Raw genomic sequence first — 18,862 nt, forward strand, 5'->3', positions numbered from 1 at the left:
GTGTGTGTGTATGTGTATGTGTGTGTGTGAGACAGTCACGGGTTGGACATGACTGTTTTGCTTTCCTGTGTGCCCGTGACAACTTCCTGCAAAACAGAAACCTTGGGGAGCCATCTCACATCGGACATATGAGCCAAAAATGCACACACCGGAAAAAGACAATTCTTCCCTATTCATGAATGGTATTGGAGTTTACATGAACCCACAAGCACTTGGGGAGTCTTCCTCAACCATTTACTGACCAACCTGTGTGTGTGTGTGTGTGTGTGTGTGTGTGTGTGTGTGTGTGTGTGTGTGTGTGTGTGTGTGTGTGTGTGTGTGTGTGTGTGTGTGTGTGTGTGTGTGTGTGTGTGTGTGTGTGTGTGTGTGTGTGTGTGTGTGTGTGTGTGTGTGTGTGTGTGTGTGTGTGTGTGTGTGTCCATATACTGGATGTAGACTCTGTGTTCCTGCCAAAATACAGAGGAGAGAGTTTCCTTCTGGGACAAGTGTCACTAGGCAACCACTCAGTCATTAGTAAACGAGTGTCAAGGTCTGACAGGAAAGAGGTTGTTGTGTTTTGTTATGAAATGCTTCTAATAAGCTAAATGAAAGACCCAAAGAAGCCAAATCAAACTCGATTTCTAAAGCTATCAAAGTTAATGCTACAGAATGTGCTGTGAAATGATGAAATCACAGCAGAGAGAGAGTTAGATTCGACTGCATACATACGGCTGGGAGACATCAGTCACACGTTTGACACTGCGGATCTGCATCTTATGAGGGGAATTCAGACTGAACCAGCTGCCAAAACACTGACGTACCATCACTGCACACTGCTGAACCGATTCATTAACATAAAACATTTACAGTGGGGTTCAAAAGTCTGAGTGCACTTGTGAAAATGTGTCTCTAATTTAATATCAATCTTTTCATTACAAATTCATTTAGAATTTCAGAATTTATTAGTATTAGGGGGATATTTGTCACATTTTTAACTCCATGTAACATTTCTCTATATAGTCATTTTTGTATAGGCATGAACCTTATTGACTTGCTTACAAAAAAGTTGTATAGTATTGCCCACATTTAAGTTTATGAAAATGACATTTCTCCAGATTTCTGTTGTTGCTGTGTTCAGTCTCGGTGTTGAATGTGACCACTGCATTTTTTTCTACCTTGTCATTGATTTAAGTGGTTGTTGAGGGTGACTCCAACATTTATGCTGATTGTAGTTTAAATGTGGGTTAACATTTATATTTTGTTTCTTTTTGTTTTTAATGCTTAAAAATGTAATGCCCAGTTTTACAGACAAGGCTTAAGTCCCAGACTAAAATACATTTGAGCTGTTTTAACTCAAATCAACTTGCACTGACAATAAGATGCACTCCAGTGCCTAATAGGCACATTTATAAAATGTCCTAATTGATCTAAGGCTAAGCCTATAGCCACATTAACTGTTGTTTTGTTTATTTCTCTAATAGAAGCTGTAGGGAGGTGGGTGCCATGTTTGTAGTATCCTGTTTTTCTCCTGTTTTGTGGCCAGGTAGTATACTGGGACCCAGGAATAGACTTTTGTCCACTGTAGTGGACATTATATTTTAGTGAATTTCTCTGATACCATACATGTCACATGTCACACCCTGGGTGTCATGTAAAGAGCACATTCAGGGCTTTTCAGAGATACCAAATGTTTGGAGGTTTCACTATGAAAACAACTCCTTGGTCTTTAAAAACGTCTGACATTAATTTAGTGATCAAATGTAGCACTCTTATAGTAATTATAATTTTAATCGGACTACTTTGCAAATTGTATTTCATAAACCAACATCTCAGGAAAACGTTATGGGGTTTCAAAATAAAAAAAATATTTCTGTTACAGAACAGGGCATTGATAGGCCACTGTAGAGGACATCAGGACTTAAATCATGTTAATCAGGCATTTTGGGAGACACAACAAGTGAATATGCCAATACATCAATATTCCAATGAAATATTAGATATTATTATTAAAATGTTGCTAATTATTACTCCAATTATTACACTTCTTTGTTCATTAAATGTTGCTCCAAGAACACATTAATGTGCAAATTAGATACAGTGTATAGATACATTGCATTGAATGGGAATATTAATTTATGGCCATTTTACCCATGTTGCATAAAGTAATGGTGTAACAATGCATTCCATTATATCTTTCATAACATAGTCGAGAATCATCTTTATACAAATTTTGGTTAAAAAAAAAATCTGAAACCCCAAAATGTATTGCTGATTGAGAAAAAATCCCATTGGTTTTGCCTATAATGTCATTATATAATGTATAATGCCACAACAGAGGACATAGCATGACATTTGTTTCTTATGCTCTAAACAATTCAAAAAACGTTTTTTTTCTGGGTCTCAGGAGGATAGTTTTGTTAATTTATTTTTCTTTAAGCAGTTTATTAAAGGTTTTACACTCAAGGCAGAACTCTTTTGTTTGTTATCTTGCTCCCTTCTGAAGCTAACACTTCCTAGTTATTTTAAATAACTTGTTTCTGTGTTACGTGCTGTAAGTAAAAAATATTTAAATATAATAATAATTCATAATATAATAATTATATCCATTAATATTGTTGCGTCTGCTTAAAACCCTAGACTCCTACGTATAGGACTTCATCATATCAAGTGACCTTCACAATTGATAAAAATATTTAAAACCTGGAAAACTTTGAATGTGTAATCTCATTGCTGTTTTCATGTTTATTATTGATTGTTCATGCTTTTTTTTGCTTTTTTTCTGAGCAGATCCAAAATTCAATCTGGACCGTCACGGGACAAAAACACACAATCGGGGACATGTTTCAAATGAGAAACATGCATGTGTGTAGCTCTGGTGGAATTAATGTCTCTATCTTCGGTCTGCCCTCTGCATGTGGGATAGAACAACAGCTTTAAAACTAGAGCAGTAGAGGAGAGATCAGACACAACATATTTGCTGTCTCTTGGGTTATTTAAGGTTTTGCTCTCTCAGCCAGTTCACCAAGGGTCTTTTTTTATCAACTGCATAAAGTTCACCGAATCGGGTTATTAACAATTGTACAGATCTATTTTTGACCAACTCGACTTGTATGTACAGTAACCTATGACCTTCATCCAAGAGCTTGGAGGCTTAATCCTCACCCAGACCTTCGACCCAGCTTTCTCTTTATCAATCCCCCCTCTTACACTTTCTCTTGCTCTATATTACCCCCACCCCACCTTCCAAGTTGACCCTCATGGTGATTTATGCAGCTCACAGATGCACAGCTGCAGCAGGTCCCCATGCTGACCGAAGGGTAGTATTTACCGTGACTAATACATCCCAGATCTCCAAAACACATTGCAGACAGAATGAGAGATATGTATTAAAGAATAAAAAAAGCATTTCGTTTCTGTCCTTCACAAAAGTTACATACTAAACAATGACAAAAAGGACCACCACATGAGATTAGTTAGTTATGTAATGAGATTATTAATGAGTTTTATCTGACTTTGAATTAATGTTTATTAATGTTTAGCCCTGCCTATAATCCCTGAGCACATGACTGTTCTTCCATCTTTTGGTTGTATTTATTCTGGACACGTTTGGATTTTTAACCTTGATGGAAAGGGATATAGGCTAAAGCACCAGCCAACAAAAGTCACTATAAATGCTCTACAGATATATAAGCTGAATCATCCATACTCTTATATAGCAATGATGTCATTATGTTAAAGTCCCACTGAGCTGATTTTTGTGCTATACCTTTATGAAAACTGAATTGATGCTTAACTTCAAGGACCATATTCTATTGGTCAGCATTTATTGGAGAAATTCAATTTTAAAGACAAATCCTTTCAATCCAAAACATTTACAAAAGTGCTTCTTTTTTCTTGTGCCATCCACGCATAACTGACAGAGGCCATTTGAAATTTGAAAAAATATATTTTATTTCACCACGGTGTTCTCACAATTTGTGTATAAAATGTATAAATTCTCTTTTTAAAAAAGATAACGAAAAAGGAAACAAATATTTTATGCACTGCATTTTAAATGTTCGTATCTCTGTACAAAACACACACAGAAAAGTACAAATACAAAAACCAACGCTTGTTTGAATGGCGAGTCTTCCGAAAATCTCCGTCGCGAGGAATCTCGCTCACCTCTCGCGCTCCCTGAGTGGCGGTTTCATCTCACGCGCTGCTGCAGCTGCTACCGGCGTGTCACGCGCAATGAAGTGATTCCCCGCATGCGGACGCAGTCAGTCCCGTCCTTTATCTGCAAAAGCACACGTAGACGAAACAAAAGGTTATATTAATGTCAGGTCACACAAATAAACCATCTAGGCCATCCTTCTGATATTTTGGCCAATTCTGTTCTATCATTTTCTTTTTATTGGGCCAACTCAATAACCAACTGCAACTAACCTATTGCAGGGAAATTAATTTTTGATAGGGATTTAGGGAACTTAAATTATTTTATACTTTAACACTTTTTATCTTCTGGCAAATATATGACCAAATAGGCTATTATCAAGGGGGCATGCACAAGTAAAAATTAACTCTTTATAAAAGCTTAATTTAGCCTATTTTAGGGTACATTGTTTCATTCTTAAAATGTCTCTTTTTAATTTGATTGTATTTGTATTACATTTCAAGGGTCCTTCACACTTCCTGAGGTGCGTAAATCCGCACATCCTATTTGCCATCCATAAATGTTTATTATTATTACTCTTTTCAGACAGTATCAGTAACTAAATGCATTCTCTCGCATGTTCATACATTTGAATGGTGTCTTACCCCTTTTCTCTGGCTGCTGAGGCAGAAAGTACATATGGTGCGCGGCTGCTTTCCTCCGGTGTCGCCCTGCGCGCTGTACACCGCGCTCACGCACGGCTGCGCGTCCTCTCCTCCATCCCCTATCAGGAGCACATTGGCCAGATGTGAGATGTAACTGGAGGCTAAGCGCAGAGTCTCAATCTTTGACAGCTTTCTGTCCACCGGCTCGGTGGGAATAAGAGTCCGTAACGCCGTGAAAGCCGTGTTGACGCTCTGCGTCCTATCGCGTTCCCGCGCGTTCGCTGCGTTTCGTTGCTTTACTATAACCACACCGCCCACTGTGGACTTGAGTGTCATCCGCCGCCGCTTCTCCGCACTGGGACAGCAACCGTAGCTCTGCTCCGAGCTGCCGTCGCTCTCGCTGCGGTTTTCCTCATCCTCGGACATCATGGCAACATCCGAGTACGCTAGATGAGTCGCTATGGGCCGCAGCATGGCAAATGCCATTACTAAAAAATGTTTGGACAAGAGCTCGATGAAACCGAGAGGGAAGTATCCAAAGTATCCAAAAGGAAATGATGGCTTGTTGTCAAGCACTAGCCACGCAAACACTGCATCGCCAAACCCTGATGTGTGTTTCTCTGATGTACTCTCAGTTGATCGACCTCATAACATGTTAAAAGATCCTCTTGAAGTGCGTCCTTACCGTCATTCCATGCGCGAGCAGCTAAAACAGGAGAAGTGCGCGCGGTCTTTTATAGGGAGGAGCGGTCAGTCATATGCAAATAAACAAAGCTACGGTCTCTCACACACTCGCTAAATCATATTTGAGCACAAGATATTTTAATAGTTAATCGTTTTACAAACAAATTAATACATTCAAATGACAAACATATGTTTAAATGATAAAGAACAACATAAAGTAGGCTAATGCATTCACATAAAATTCACATAAAATGTTTTTGGACAGGTAGGCTAGTACCAGGGCAGTACCAGAAGTATGGTGCGGTAACACTTTATTTTACATTGTCCTTTTTTCTTTTTTACACGTTATAGTTACTGTGGTAGGCTAATAAATATAATTGATGCATTATTAAATGCAACTAACCCAAATCCTACTATAGTAAGTAAATGTGGTTATTAATTATTATTACACAGTTCTTAAATGCATAATTACACCTGAACGCAGACAGCTCAAAATCAAGCGTGTAACCCGAATTTCAGTATCCTGGGGGGCCATGGATTTTCTTATGTACCATCTCTATATCATGGTATTTTGCCACAGTAAAAAGCAAAGGGTTTTGTGTTTCGATTTATTTGTAAATGTAGGCCCTAATTATAATCTCCAATTTATATTTATAATATTAAATGCAATTCAATTAGTTTATTTTTCATCGTATATTGTTGTTGATGAAATATTACAGTTCTGTTTCATGTCGTTTGTCATTGTTTCTTGTTGCTAGATTGTTTCCCTTTGATCAGTTTTAACATCACTTATAATCTTACAAACTTATTTTATTTGTATTTTGTGTCTAGATGTAGGCCTACTGTAAAATAAAATAAAATAAGCCCAATAAAATGTAAAACTTCTGTTTAATTGCTGCCCTAAATGTTTCAACAATTATGGCATTTATTTAACACGTTTTAGACTGCTTTTAATTATTAATTATCGTTATTATTATGAAAAAATATCAATAAAATAGACTTTAAGAGCTCGTGGAGTAATATGAACCTTCACTGGGGAAAAAAACAGAAGCTGCACCTGCAAGTAGGCTAACTCATGGCCGGTGATTATCCTCTGAATTTACTGCTTTTATTGCGCGGCCATTTGACAGGGAGGCGTTTAAAACAACAGTGGGCCTATAATGAACGTGCAACAAACAACCTGGCAAACGCACTACTAATGCTGCAAAAATCAACATGTTTATTTACACAAGCACTTGTCGTCGCAATGAACCTAATAAAATTTTTTTTTTTTTTAAAAAGTCATAGCCTATTCTTCCGCGAATCGAGTTTTTTTAAGTAAACCCGAACTGGAGAGAACATTTGCTTTTTTTGCACTCAAAATCACACTACTGTCTTCATTAAGTAAGAGTTTTAGAACCGCTGCGGTTTGTTTTCATTCAGTGGCTCTTATGGTGCGTTCACACCGGACGCGTCGCGAATAGCGCGTCAGGCGCGAGTGATTCCAATGTTAAGTCAATGCAAAGACGCGTTACACGTTTTACGCGCGTAACGCGTCTTTGCATTGACTTAACATTGGAATCACTCGCGCCTGACGCGCTATTCGCGTCCGGTGTGAACGCACCATAAGAGCACGAGGCCATGATTAAGAACAGTAGGAGTCTCTCTCTCTCTCTCTCTCTCTCTCTCTCTCTCTCTCTCTCTTTTTCTTGATAATTTTTGGCTTCTTCTCTTCTATTACACACACACACACACACACACACACACACACACACACACACACACACACACACACACACACACACACACACACACACGCGCGCGCGCGCGATTAATCGCATCCAAAATAAAAGTTTGTGTTTACATAATAAATGTGTGTACTGTGTTTAATTATTTTGTATATATAAATACACACACGTTCATGTAGGCCTATATATTTAAGAAAAAATGGTTATTTATCAAATATTTATAATTAATGTATAATATAAATGCTATATAAATCTACATTATATACATGCAAATATTTCTTAAATATACACAAGCATGTGTGTGTATTTAAATATATAAAATAATTATACACGATGCACACACATTTATTATGTAAACACAAACTTTTATTTTGGATGCGATTAATCGCGTTTAATCGTTTAACAGCCCTATTTACATTTCAAATTTGCACACTTGCATTCTTGTCTTGGGTTTGTGCTGTAAATAAATAAATAAATAAATAAATATGAATTAATCGTGATTAATCGATTTGACAGCTTTAGTTCACACATTACAGTTCTTCACACTCATTTAAGTTTTCACTTTCCTTCCTGTCATAATTCATGACTAGCTTTGTCATGTAAGAACAACATGTCTCACTGCTTCACAATCATGCTCTGACTGCATTACTGTTTCAGTGCAAAGGAATGCAAGACTTTAAATCATCCATATGGGCTTATGTGACCAGACTCACTAACCTGTGACCTCTAATCTTTGACCTGAGGTTATGAGCCCGATCAATGTGACCATTCTCATTTGGTCCAATAATCGCTTTGTTGCAATATGCATAATTAACAGTGCTTTATTGGAACAAAGACATTTTTATGTAAAGGAATGTTCCTTATTTTGGCCTTTTGACTGGGATTTTGAACTGGACCTTGGTCAGAAACTCTGTGTTTTGACAGCGTAACAACAGCTAAAAGCACAGTTTTCCTCCAGCTCTGGTTATGTCCTCAGCAAGATAACAAGTAAAATGAAATTCACATAATTATGTTTGTTGGTCTCTCAAGTGTTTGGTTTGTGGCCGAGGGGCAGAAGTTCTGGAGGCTATGAGCTTCTGCAGGGGCTGAGCTCATGCAGAGATGGTTTGTTTATAGCCAGAAGCGGGTGTTGGGTAAATAAACATGAGGCAGATGTTAAGAATGATCTAAGAAAGAGAGAGTGAGACAGTGGCAAATGGCTTCCAGACCCTTTTTCTCTGTCTCATTTATTTTCTCTGTGCTTCCATGGCCCGTAATATGTCACTTGGAGCAGCTTTCACAAACATGCCAGTGTCACTTAAACCCGGGACTTTCTGTCCCCTCAGCTGCACCAACAACCCCCCTCCCACCATCTACGACACTTACGACATTTTCTAAACACCTGCACGCTGTTTTTACAAGCCTAGGGGGCAATAATCAATAAAGCTCTGCCGATCCATCACTGAAAAAAAGAATTGGTGTAGAAACAATATGCTCTCAGAAATAGCTAATTTCACAATTACAAAGAAACAGCAAGTAACACGATTAATTAAATGTGAAACTTTGAAGAAGAAAAACTGAAAGTGTGTTTTCTAAAACATACTACAATAATATTTGCTTTATTTACAACTTTTTTTAATGTTCCAAACAATCACCAAACAATTTAATAGTATTTTTATTTGTTTTTTTTTTTTAGAAAACAATTGCATTGAATGTAAATAGTAATAAAATATAGTATTAAAAAAAAAAATTTTTAGGTTGTATAATTTCGTTAAACTAAATGTTAACAAATTTAAAACGTCCCCAATTCTTTGCTATGTTATGTATTTATCATGCAATGGCAGATTCAGTATTCTCTTATGAGTTGGATGGGATGAATAAGTGAGGTAAGACTGCAGCTGAACACACAGATTTACAGGACCAACAACATTATGTCATGAGAAACCAACAGTCTTGTTTAGGAAAGAGAGAGAGAGACTGGTTAGGCTGTATAGGGTTCATGCATTTGAGTGAGAAGAGCAGGTGTGTGTGTGTGTGTGTGTGTGTGTGTGTGTGTGTGTGTGTGTGTGTGTGTGTTTGTGTGTGTGTGTGTGTGTGTGTGTGTGTGTTGGGAAGTGGGGGTAGTCTCTAAGCTATAAAGAACTCCTCCTCCATAATGCAACCCACAATATATGGCATTATATTAAAGGAATATTCCAGGTTTAACAACAGCATTTGGATAATGTGTATTACACAAAAAAATAATATTTAGACACTTGTTCCCTAATAATTTAGACACTTGTAAATAAATTGAGGTTACAATGAGGCACTTATAATGGGGCCAATTTTTAGAGGATTTAAAAACATAAATTTGTATCTTATAATTTTATGAATTAATCTGTTAAAACTTAAGACATTATTTGAGCTATAAAGCTGTTCTTTTCAATTTACAGTGGTTTTGGGGTAACATTGTCATGGCAAAAAAAAATACTGCAGAATTGAATATAACTTTACTCAGAAAAGTAGGCTAAATTATTTTTCAAGCTATTCAAATTATATGCAAATATTGTTTAGGTCTTGTGTTGAAACAGTGAGTACAGATTGTCCCCATTCTCTTCAATTGTAAGTGTCTCGCTGTAACCCATGTTTGTATTAAAAGCCACAAATGCTGTCGATGAGCTCAACTTGTTTTAACCTCTGTAATAATATTCCTTTGATAAGTTGCTGTCATAGAGAAATACACATTTGAACTTATAAAAAATGTGAATTTCAGTATGACTATAGGGTCAGTGTCTGATAACTCATATTGTGGCCACACGTGATGGAGGTGTGTGTGTGTGTGTGTGTTGTGTGTGAGTGAGTGATATATATATATATAGAGAGAGAGGGGGGGGGGGGGGGGGGGAGATGAGGAAAAACGTGTTTTTAGGACAGCTAATTCTTCCCAGCATTTGCAAGTCTAATGTAAGTCCATCCAGAGGGGATGAGAAGTCCATTATTCATTTGCATGTAACTCTACAAATATGCTGAAATGGTTTGGTAATTTTCCCTGTGTGAGTGTGCAAGTATATGTCATTATTTTGTCATCACATAACCCTCCTGGACTGCAGCGTCAGCAGGGGATTCGTACAGCGCACAGAGCCACAGTGTGAAATCAGACGCTATTCAGGGAAATGTTGACTGACCCCTGCAGGTAAGGGTCAATGGTAGGATCCTGCCAAAAGCTGTACAGGAAAAGGAAGTCTATTCATGTCCTATTGCTCCATAACTCTTGGACTCTGACATACAAAACAAGACCGTACAGCAGGAGCACCAACACACACTTAATGGACACTTTAAATTAAGTTTTTACGTTATTTGAAGACAAAGTGACATGTGAAGGCCAAGTAACCTACACTCAGAATTTTTACTCTGCATTTAACCCTGCAACCTTCGTGTTACCAGTCTGACTCTCTAACCATAGCCTATTCGAGAATGAAGCAATGTCCTGTTTTCAAAGGTTTTACTATTATATTTTATCATACATCATTTGTTTGTAAATTATTCCTGCGTAAATTGCTGCATTCAATTCAACAAGAAATGTACGTAAGGCGACGTTTATGAACGAATCATTCTGCACGTCGTTTATGAATAAAATTCTGTATGTGAAAAATTAACAGGACAAAAAAATAAAAATAATTCACACCTAGAAATAGAACAATGTATTTTCTACATAAATTGATCTTATTATGAACGATTCAACCATGCATGCGCTTCATTTTTAAAAAAGGCCATGTCATTTTTAATTAAAATGTCGATTTTTAATCAAAACTCAAAAAAAATTGTTACTTTTTATTTTATTTGTCGCTATACTAATAAATTATTAGATGCATATGGAAAAAAATATTATGAAAATTTTCTAGACATGGCACAAAGAGTTTACAAGTCAGTAAGGAGAATTACATTATCAGCAAAAGATATCATTGGTAATGTGTAAAGTTCTACAAAATATCATTCAGAATCTCACACTCATGATCTTACGCTCAAGAGCAAGAGGAGGGAAGATCGGCTTCCAGGTCAAAGCCTGTGTCTTGTGTCCTTCTGATCCTCAGACAGAATGGATTCGTCTGAGAGAGATGATTTCTCACGCCTGTCAAAAGCAGAGCAGTGGAATTACATCGGTACAATGACAGGTGTCTGAGGTTGAAATATTCATGAGACTTTCAAACATATATACTCATAATGATGTTACAAATGATGCAAGTGAAACCTTACCTTAAGTACCTGGAACCATTTCTTCTCCCACCATCTGTCATTCTTCATCTTTCGCCTCCTAGTTAGGATGAAAAATCTTTGGGAAGTGAGAGACAATCTTACAGCTTCCTTTATTTCCCCAAAAAGCAGCAGGTGCAGCCCACGCTTCCCAAATTGGGTGTGTGTCGTCTCTCTTTCTTTGTGTCTCCTCAATCAGGGGTTGTGCGTGTCAGGACACTTCTAAGGATACATTTTTTTCCAGACCGTGAGGAAGCCACAGGAAGTCTTCTCACACGCGACCATTCTTTTGCCAGAAATTTACAGTCGGTCAGGTTTGTTCCGCCGAGGCCCGGGGCCCCCTCTTCACTTCCTGAGGGGCCCCAAAGGGAGGCCAAGATCAGGGCCGGCACCCCAGGGACTCGTATATCGCCAATGGATAAACTCTGTTATCTACCAGCAGAGATCTACAGGGTAGTAATCGCCAATCACAGGCCTGTACCTTCCTCCATGATCAAAGGATGCGACTGTAAAGACATGATTCCTGCAATCAGCAGCTGTTGATCTTCAGCTGAACACGGTTGCTATAAAGATCCCAAGGTAACACAATATCTCTTAAAGGGATAGTTCACCCAAAAATTAAATGCTTTTATGTACTGACCCTCACTTTTTTTATTGCACAAAATTTTGGAGATATTTTGCCTAGTGCTGAAGGATAATGTATTTTTGTAGGCCAAAACCCATAGCATTCTTGCAATTCTGGTTCCATCATCCTGAAGTCATGGGTTTAATGCCAGAAATAAGGTCTGTGGTAAACACAAGGTCAAGATATTTTCACGTTTTAGTCATAAAATACATCATTAAAACTCTCTTATGTTTTTAAAAAGGTTTTACCTGGAAAAGGTGGTTGCTACAAGCGGCTAAATTGGACTACAGAGGCTGGCATTAAACATCATCAGCTAAACAGGAAAACTCATCTACTCACTGGTCTGCTTTTACAGCCTCGTTGTGTTTGTAATCGTGCTCTTGTAAGCTATTATACCTCAAACTTACAGGATAAGTGTTTTTTAAATAAAGACTGAAAGAGTTGTCGGAAGCTTAGGGGTGTGACATAGAAGTCTACGTTTAGCTTTTTACTAATGTTGATTGCATGTACGCTTCAATATTCATAAAGGTTCTGTTCATTTGGGAAGATTATCATGATGAACAAATCTTGTAAGAATCATAAAATGTTGTTTATGAGCGTATTTTTTGCAATAATCCAAAAGCCAATGGGAAATTCCTATTGGGTTTTTGTTGAGGGAACCAGGGTGATGCTAACTTCCGGGTTAGTCATATGTCAATACGTCATCACTGCAGCACTCTATGCCAATGTTGTTTTGGACCCCATTGACTATCAGTGTATGGACCAAATGGTTTTTCCAATATAGGCAATTTTGGACCGGCTAGCAATAGCAAGCTAGCTTTAAAGCATCCTCCGTTCAGAGCGCTCTCAAACACGTACAGCCGGAGCAGATTCAGCAAAGTGTCATGAGAGACGGCATTAAATTACCTCGTGTCTCAAAGCACATAACATTACAATAGTAATGAACATAAACAAAAGAGCTCTTACATGTACCACGTGACCTGACTGTTGAAGATTCATTTCGGCGTTGATAGTGTTGACACAGAAACACATTAATCCGAGTCTGAGGACGTGAGGGTACTCATGGGGACATGGCATGAAAGCAGCATAAGCTCGTTGTTTTGGTTCAAGAGGAACTGTAAAAGGTAGCTGCTGTTTGTCTGCGGTGCTCAGTCCGTTTCTACAACTCTGGATAGCCTTACGGGACGTGTGCGCAGAGGTATGGAAATACATTATGTTGACAGGCAGGTAGCACATCATATCGGTCCTGAGACTTGCACAGATGATATATGTGTAAAAAATATATATATTTAGACCACTTCTATCATTGATTTCTGTTAGGATGTGAAGAGAGTTTCAACCAGAATAACAAAACGTGTTTATGAAAAAAATCGCCTACCCTGCTACCTTTAAGGAGATTTACATATGCAAAACTTTGAAGCTGCTGACATTTGCAAAGCTTTTTTATTATGAAGCCATTCCATACAAACTGTTGCAACATTCAGAAATACACAATAAAATTTGTCGTTTTTATTGTATTGTTGACTGAGCCACCTGCAATTTTTGCTGTCAGAGATTCTGGGGTTCAAAAGCTTCAGTCATTGTTGTTGTAGAGTCTGAGAGGCCTTTCGCTATGGATATTAGGCCAAGGTCAGGGGTCAAAGGGAAATGAAATGCCATTACAAGGGAAAAATCTGAGGTGCCCGTCCTCTGATCTCCTCCAGACAACAGCTGAAAGTAGAAATGATTGAGACCAGTTTTATGTCAGATTAGCGGTTCCACTATATGTCCTCTACACCAGTCTGACTGTGAGCTTCAATCCATCTATATATAGCAGTGTAATAAAACAGAGCTGCTGCATTCATTCTTTTCCTTCACTCCAGCCTGCAGAGGAGAAGAATGCTGGCCAGTTCTCATGACACATGACCCCCAACATGTCCTGTCGTTATAGATGAGCTTCAGACAACGTCCTACAATTCTCATGCCCCTCCACTCACTGGCACATAAAAACATAAATTGAATTTTTTTTTAAATGCTGTGAAGAAATTTAGTGCATCTAAAAACAGATTGTAATATCCAAAGCAGAACAGTAAAAAAAGTAAATTGTGGAATCCTTATGACTCTGAATGTGCCAGACAATCATCTGACATCAGAGTCCACCCATGAGACTCAATCTCAAAGCTTGTGGTCCAGAGCACAGACATAACCCAGTCCAATGGTCACCAGACAGGCACATGCCTGTGGTCATCTCGCGGATGCTCATGGTGTGGTTTGGCATAGAAATTTGAATGGAACAAAATGAACAAACTCAAAGGTCAGCCTGAGCATCAAATGGAAGCATTTAATACAAATCTATATTTTATTTTAACCAATTAAATGCATCAATGCACATAGAACAGAATAAAGTCTTTCACATTATTTTTCTAATATCTATTTTTAATACAGTTAAATAGCATTTAGGTTGTTCTGGCTTTGTAAGGGAAAAGCTCTATAGGGGACATAACATTGGACAAAATCTCATTCTCTGCTCAAGGTTTTTTTTTTTTTTTTTTACCTTTATTTGATATCAAACAGCAACAGAACCAAGAACATGCAAATGTGTTGTTAAATAACTGGTCAAAAAGTTTGGGAAGCCCAGCTCTAATCAATCAGTGTTATAATGCTGCCATCTGATGGTCAGGCTAAGAACTGACAGATGAATGGAGACTTGTTTAGTCATCATGACTTGAATCACACAGTGACCAAGCATAAGGATGTTGGGAAAAACAAAAGTAATATAAATATGGCATATGACATTTGTTTTGGATTATTCAAAACTCATAGCTCATTCATAAGAATGAAACACCTTTAGAGATATAGCTAACTAGTGCCATTTGATTCACAATCCAAATTTCAGAGTTATAGAAAACACAATCATCCAGGATAAATGTGCTGAAACATCATCCAGACGGCTGTCAGTGCAGGTTTGCCAACCTCAGTTTGTCTCTTATGCGTGTCGTATATCCACTGATCTATTATAGATCAGTGGCCGTGTCACTCACTGTAGATTCGGCGTGGATGCTCCCAGGTAGGTGCGCAGATCTGAGATGTTAGATTTGATTATCTTGGCTGGTATAGATTTCATCTTTAATCTTTGATAGGCAGCAAATCGATGACAGCCTCCAAAAGAATAGTAATAATTGCCCCCCTTTTCTCCAGTGATCCAAAGCACGTCTATGGGAGGCACAACGGAGATATCTGAGCCTTCCTGGAAAATCATATCACATATCATCACAAAATGATCTGCGGTGAGATTATATAATGTCACAAACTGATTAAACACATTTAAACGTTAAATGTAGTCAATACTAATTATTCTAACCTTTATGCTGGTCATAAGACTTTGGACCTTCTGCTCGTCTAAAACAGGCGGAATGGGTCGTATGATTACGTCCATTGGGGTGTTATGGACGTCCTGGATGTTGTCGGAATGGATAGAGCGGGTTTCGCTGCGTAAACTGCCCATGTTTCGCCTGAAAATCGTGAATGGATTCACGCTTGAGGTGCCGATGTGCTTCCGGAAAACACCGCTCAGAGTTTGAAACATCACCAGAAAAAGTTTGACCAGGCGTCAGGGAAGTACCGTGTCTGCGCATGCGCGAGTAATATTTCCTTCTGGTCCTAATGTTTCCCTCTTCCTGTCTGTTTAATCAGCAGAACAAAATAATAGTCAGTGCATTATAATTAAAACTATAGATCTTGCATCTATATCTATTAGTCATTCAAAATTACATAAATAATATTAATTATGGATATTGCTAATAAAATAGTGCTCTAAATATATATATATATACACACGCACACACACACACACACACACACACAAAAAGTGTGATGTACCAAGTGCTATTCAACACTGACCCTTTCCGGGGGGGGGGGGGGGGGGGGGGTTATAATCCCCCTGGTGTAAACAGTATTGCCACCTACCGGTGTAACGATGTAACCGTTTTGTTACAAAACGGTTACATCGTTACACCGGTAGGTGGCAATAGGGATGTTCGCCGGAGTCGTGTGACGTCACGTGACGTCACGATATGGGCGTGGTCGCGAACTGGTTGGCAGAAAGAACCAAAACATGTCGCAGACTCGCAGCAGTCTACCTGTGTTTTGTCAGCATATGCTAATTATTTGTCCGAAGAACCAAAAAAGAGATATAAGGTTAAGCTTTTATATAACCAGGGTTCATGTTATCTGCCTGATCAATATCACCTGAGTGAGAATTGGAGCAAAAGCCCGGACACAAGGCCAGATTTGACATTCGGCGACATCTATCTGTATCTCATCGACACGCCATCTATGTTTACCAGAGAGTCGATGAAGGCGTACAAATCTTTAGATGCCTATAAATTAAGTAATAATTACGAATATTACTTGTTGTAACTAAGGATAACTGGTAAATATGTTACAACTAGAGTAAAAATACAGGTGTAATTTATCCATGGGCTATATTCAAAATTATCTTACCTCTGATATATAACATTGGTTAACATATACGTAAAATGTATGAATGAAAATACAATAATTTGCCATTAATTTATAAGGGTATGTCAGTGTTATTATACTTCCATTGCTCAGTCACAGCATGCACAAAAAGTTATGTAAACAAACACTTTGACACGTCTTCCGCGGTATTTTGTACAGTTATTCATTGATTAATTAACCCATCAATGAGATAGAACCTACTAGTAACATTTATTTACAAAATTAGTTTTAATTTTTAACGCAAAATGTAGGTAGCAGACGCGATCGTGGTCCGCTGGCTCCCATTGTTTTCCGCTGAGTATAGACGCCTAATTGCAGAAATTCAAAGCTTTCTTTCTTGATTCAGGCTGTTTAGGTACACGATAGAAGCTCTTGGGGTTATTACTCTTATCGAACCTGTTAACACAGCCGATCACAAAGCACGATACAACCATTTTCTTCTGTGTTTGCGCTGCGCTTTAAGCGGTCATTACTGTTCTTCTGCCAACCAGAGCGCGTCGTGACGTCACGGCGAAGATCCCTATACTGTTTACACCTGGCCACTTCACGCGCTATCCGATCGTGGTAAGTCTTTTGACCGCTTTTGACAAAACGCATTTGAGACGGATTTAAATCCTATCGCTGAAACCACTTCAGGAGGAGGTCTCCAGACGAATCCAGACGAAATTGGAGGTTGTTGAAACCACATGTGTAAATTTTACTCCTCCCGTCCCAACAATGCTAAAAAATAAACGTGTGAGAGCGCTAGTCCTACACCTAGGCTACGCATCACAGATGAGCATCTATACATCAAGCCAACGTGCAAACTATAGCAATTTAGCAAATCAAAGTGAAAGTAAGTCGCAGACACTTAACACATACACAATCATATTCATTAAAAGTAAAGACGCGAAATGATCCTACCAGTGCTGTTGCCGCTCTTTCCTATTGCTGTCTTTGCTATTTTGAAATTAGCTGATCTGATGATCAATAAAATGCAGCTCATATCTGTTGCTTTCGGTCGGTGACGTGTACTCCATTAAATCTGCAGCGCGGGAACTGAAGATCGGATTTATATCCGTTTTGGGAAAACACATACGTTTTGATAAATCAGATAGCTATACGATCAGTAAAAATGCATGAAGTTACCAGGTGTAAACAGGCCCTAAGTGACTATCATTAAATCATTTATTCATAACACCGATTCTAGTGTTGGGTCCGAGTCCACCTTTGTCGAGTCCGAGTCGAGTCCAAGTCCTTAACAACCGAGTACAAGTCCAAGTCCGAGTCCAAAGAGGGTCGAGTCGGACTTGAGTCCGAGTCCTTAACATCCGAGTCCGAGTCGAGTCCGGCCGAGTCCACAAAGATTTAAATGATTTGAAATTGACCTTTCACAAAGACCCGCCCCTCTTGGTTACTGTTGCTACGTCCGACAAGCCATTCCTCTCTCACTCCACATGTTCTCGGTTGGAGCAAAGAGGACACAAACAATGTGCCAACAGACAGAGCAGGGTACTTTTGGTTTGAAATAAAGTCTCAGCTTTCAATTTTTTTAATTTTTATGAAATTCAAACGATAAATACTGTTTTGTGGTGCTTTAATGTGTAGGCCTCAGTTCAAGCAGCACGTGAACTGATAATCTCTTCTAGTTATAGCACAAATTTCTAAAAAAGAAATCAATACACACTATTTTTCAAGTTCAAGTCCACTGCCTTTAATCTACTAACTGATTTGGTTTGTTTGTCGAACAAAAATGGCGTGTATCTGCATTATAATTGGTCAGATCACCTGCCAATCAAATCCCGGCGAAAGGTCTCAACACTGAGCTCTTAAATTAATATTTTAAACCTTACAAAATGATTGCAATGTATAGTTACAGTCATACGTTTACCTATTGTACATCTTTTAGAATCTGCAAGGTAATGCTTAATAATGCAACACGATGCATTAAGAGCCAGGGGTAAACTTTTGAGCAAGATGATGATGTTTAAATTTTTCTTATTGTGTTGTACATGCTAATATCTTATTTAGCCTCTGAAGGGTTGGACTAAATTAATGAATGCATTTTTAAACAAATAAGACCAATTTACACCAATGATCCAGTTCAAAAGTTTACACCTCTTGGCTCTTAACGGATGCTTCCTTCTTGTGCATCACTAAATGTTTGCAGGGTTTGTAATAGTTGTGTATGAGTTCCTCAGTTGTCACCAGTGTGAAAGTATGGATCTTACAATCATAGTCACTGCTAGTAAGGAGTCAAATATGCAGAAGATGCTGGAAAAGCAAAGAATGTGCAGGAGCTGGATGATTTTTCCTCAACCATTAAAAAAAAAAGAAAAAGAAAAAAAAGTTCTGGATC

General features: G+C 38.3%; 2 protein-coding genes across 3 annotated transcripts; both read right to left on the reverse strand.

Moving 5' to 3' along the window:
- Positions 1-3,913: 3,913 nt before the first annotated feature.
- On the reverse strand, positions 3,914-5,696 carry tcf15 (transcription factor 15). The gene is made up of 2 exons (XM_079638527.1): positions 4,780-5,696; positions 3,914-4,258 (listed from the first exon to the last, which is right to left on the reverse strand). Exons 1-2 carry the CDS (start codon positions 5,263-5,265, stop codon positions 4,193-4,195), a joined length of 552 nt encoding a protein of 183 aa, XP_079494653.1. The 5' UTR covers positions 5,266-5,696; the 3' UTR covers positions 3,914-4,192.
- On the reverse strand, positions 4,780-17,547 carry srxn1 (sulfiredoxin 1 homolog). Of its 2 annotated transcripts, XM_079638528.1 has the most exons (6): positions 17,428-17,547; positions 15,365-15,684; positions 15,045-15,250; positions 11,403-11,460; positions 11,169-11,277; positions 4,780-4,898 (listed from the first exon to the last, which is right to left on the reverse strand). In XM_079638528.1, exons 2-5 carry the CDS (start codon positions 15,587-15,589, stop codon positions 11,272-11,274), a joined length of 495 nt encoding a protein of 164 aa, XP_079494654.1. In that variant the 5' UTR covers positions 15,590-15,684; positions 17,428-17,547; the 3' UTR covers positions 4,780-4,898; positions 11,169-11,271. The 2 variants fall into 2 exon arrangements, with proteins under 2 accessions (XP_079494654.1, XP_079494655.1); XM_079638529.1 differs by lacking the exons at positions 4,780-4,898; positions 11,169-11,277; positions 11,403-11,460 and adding an exon at positions 13,450-13,734.
- Between the last annotated feature and the right edge of the window lie 1,315 nt (positions 17,548-18,862).

This window comes from Phoxinus phoxinus, assembly GCF_949152265.1.
Source record: "Phoxinus phoxinus genome assembly, chromosome: 15".
Taxonomy (NCBI): Eukaryota; Metazoa; Chordata; class Actinopteri; order Cypriniformes; family Leuciscidae; genus Phoxinus; species Phoxinus phoxinus.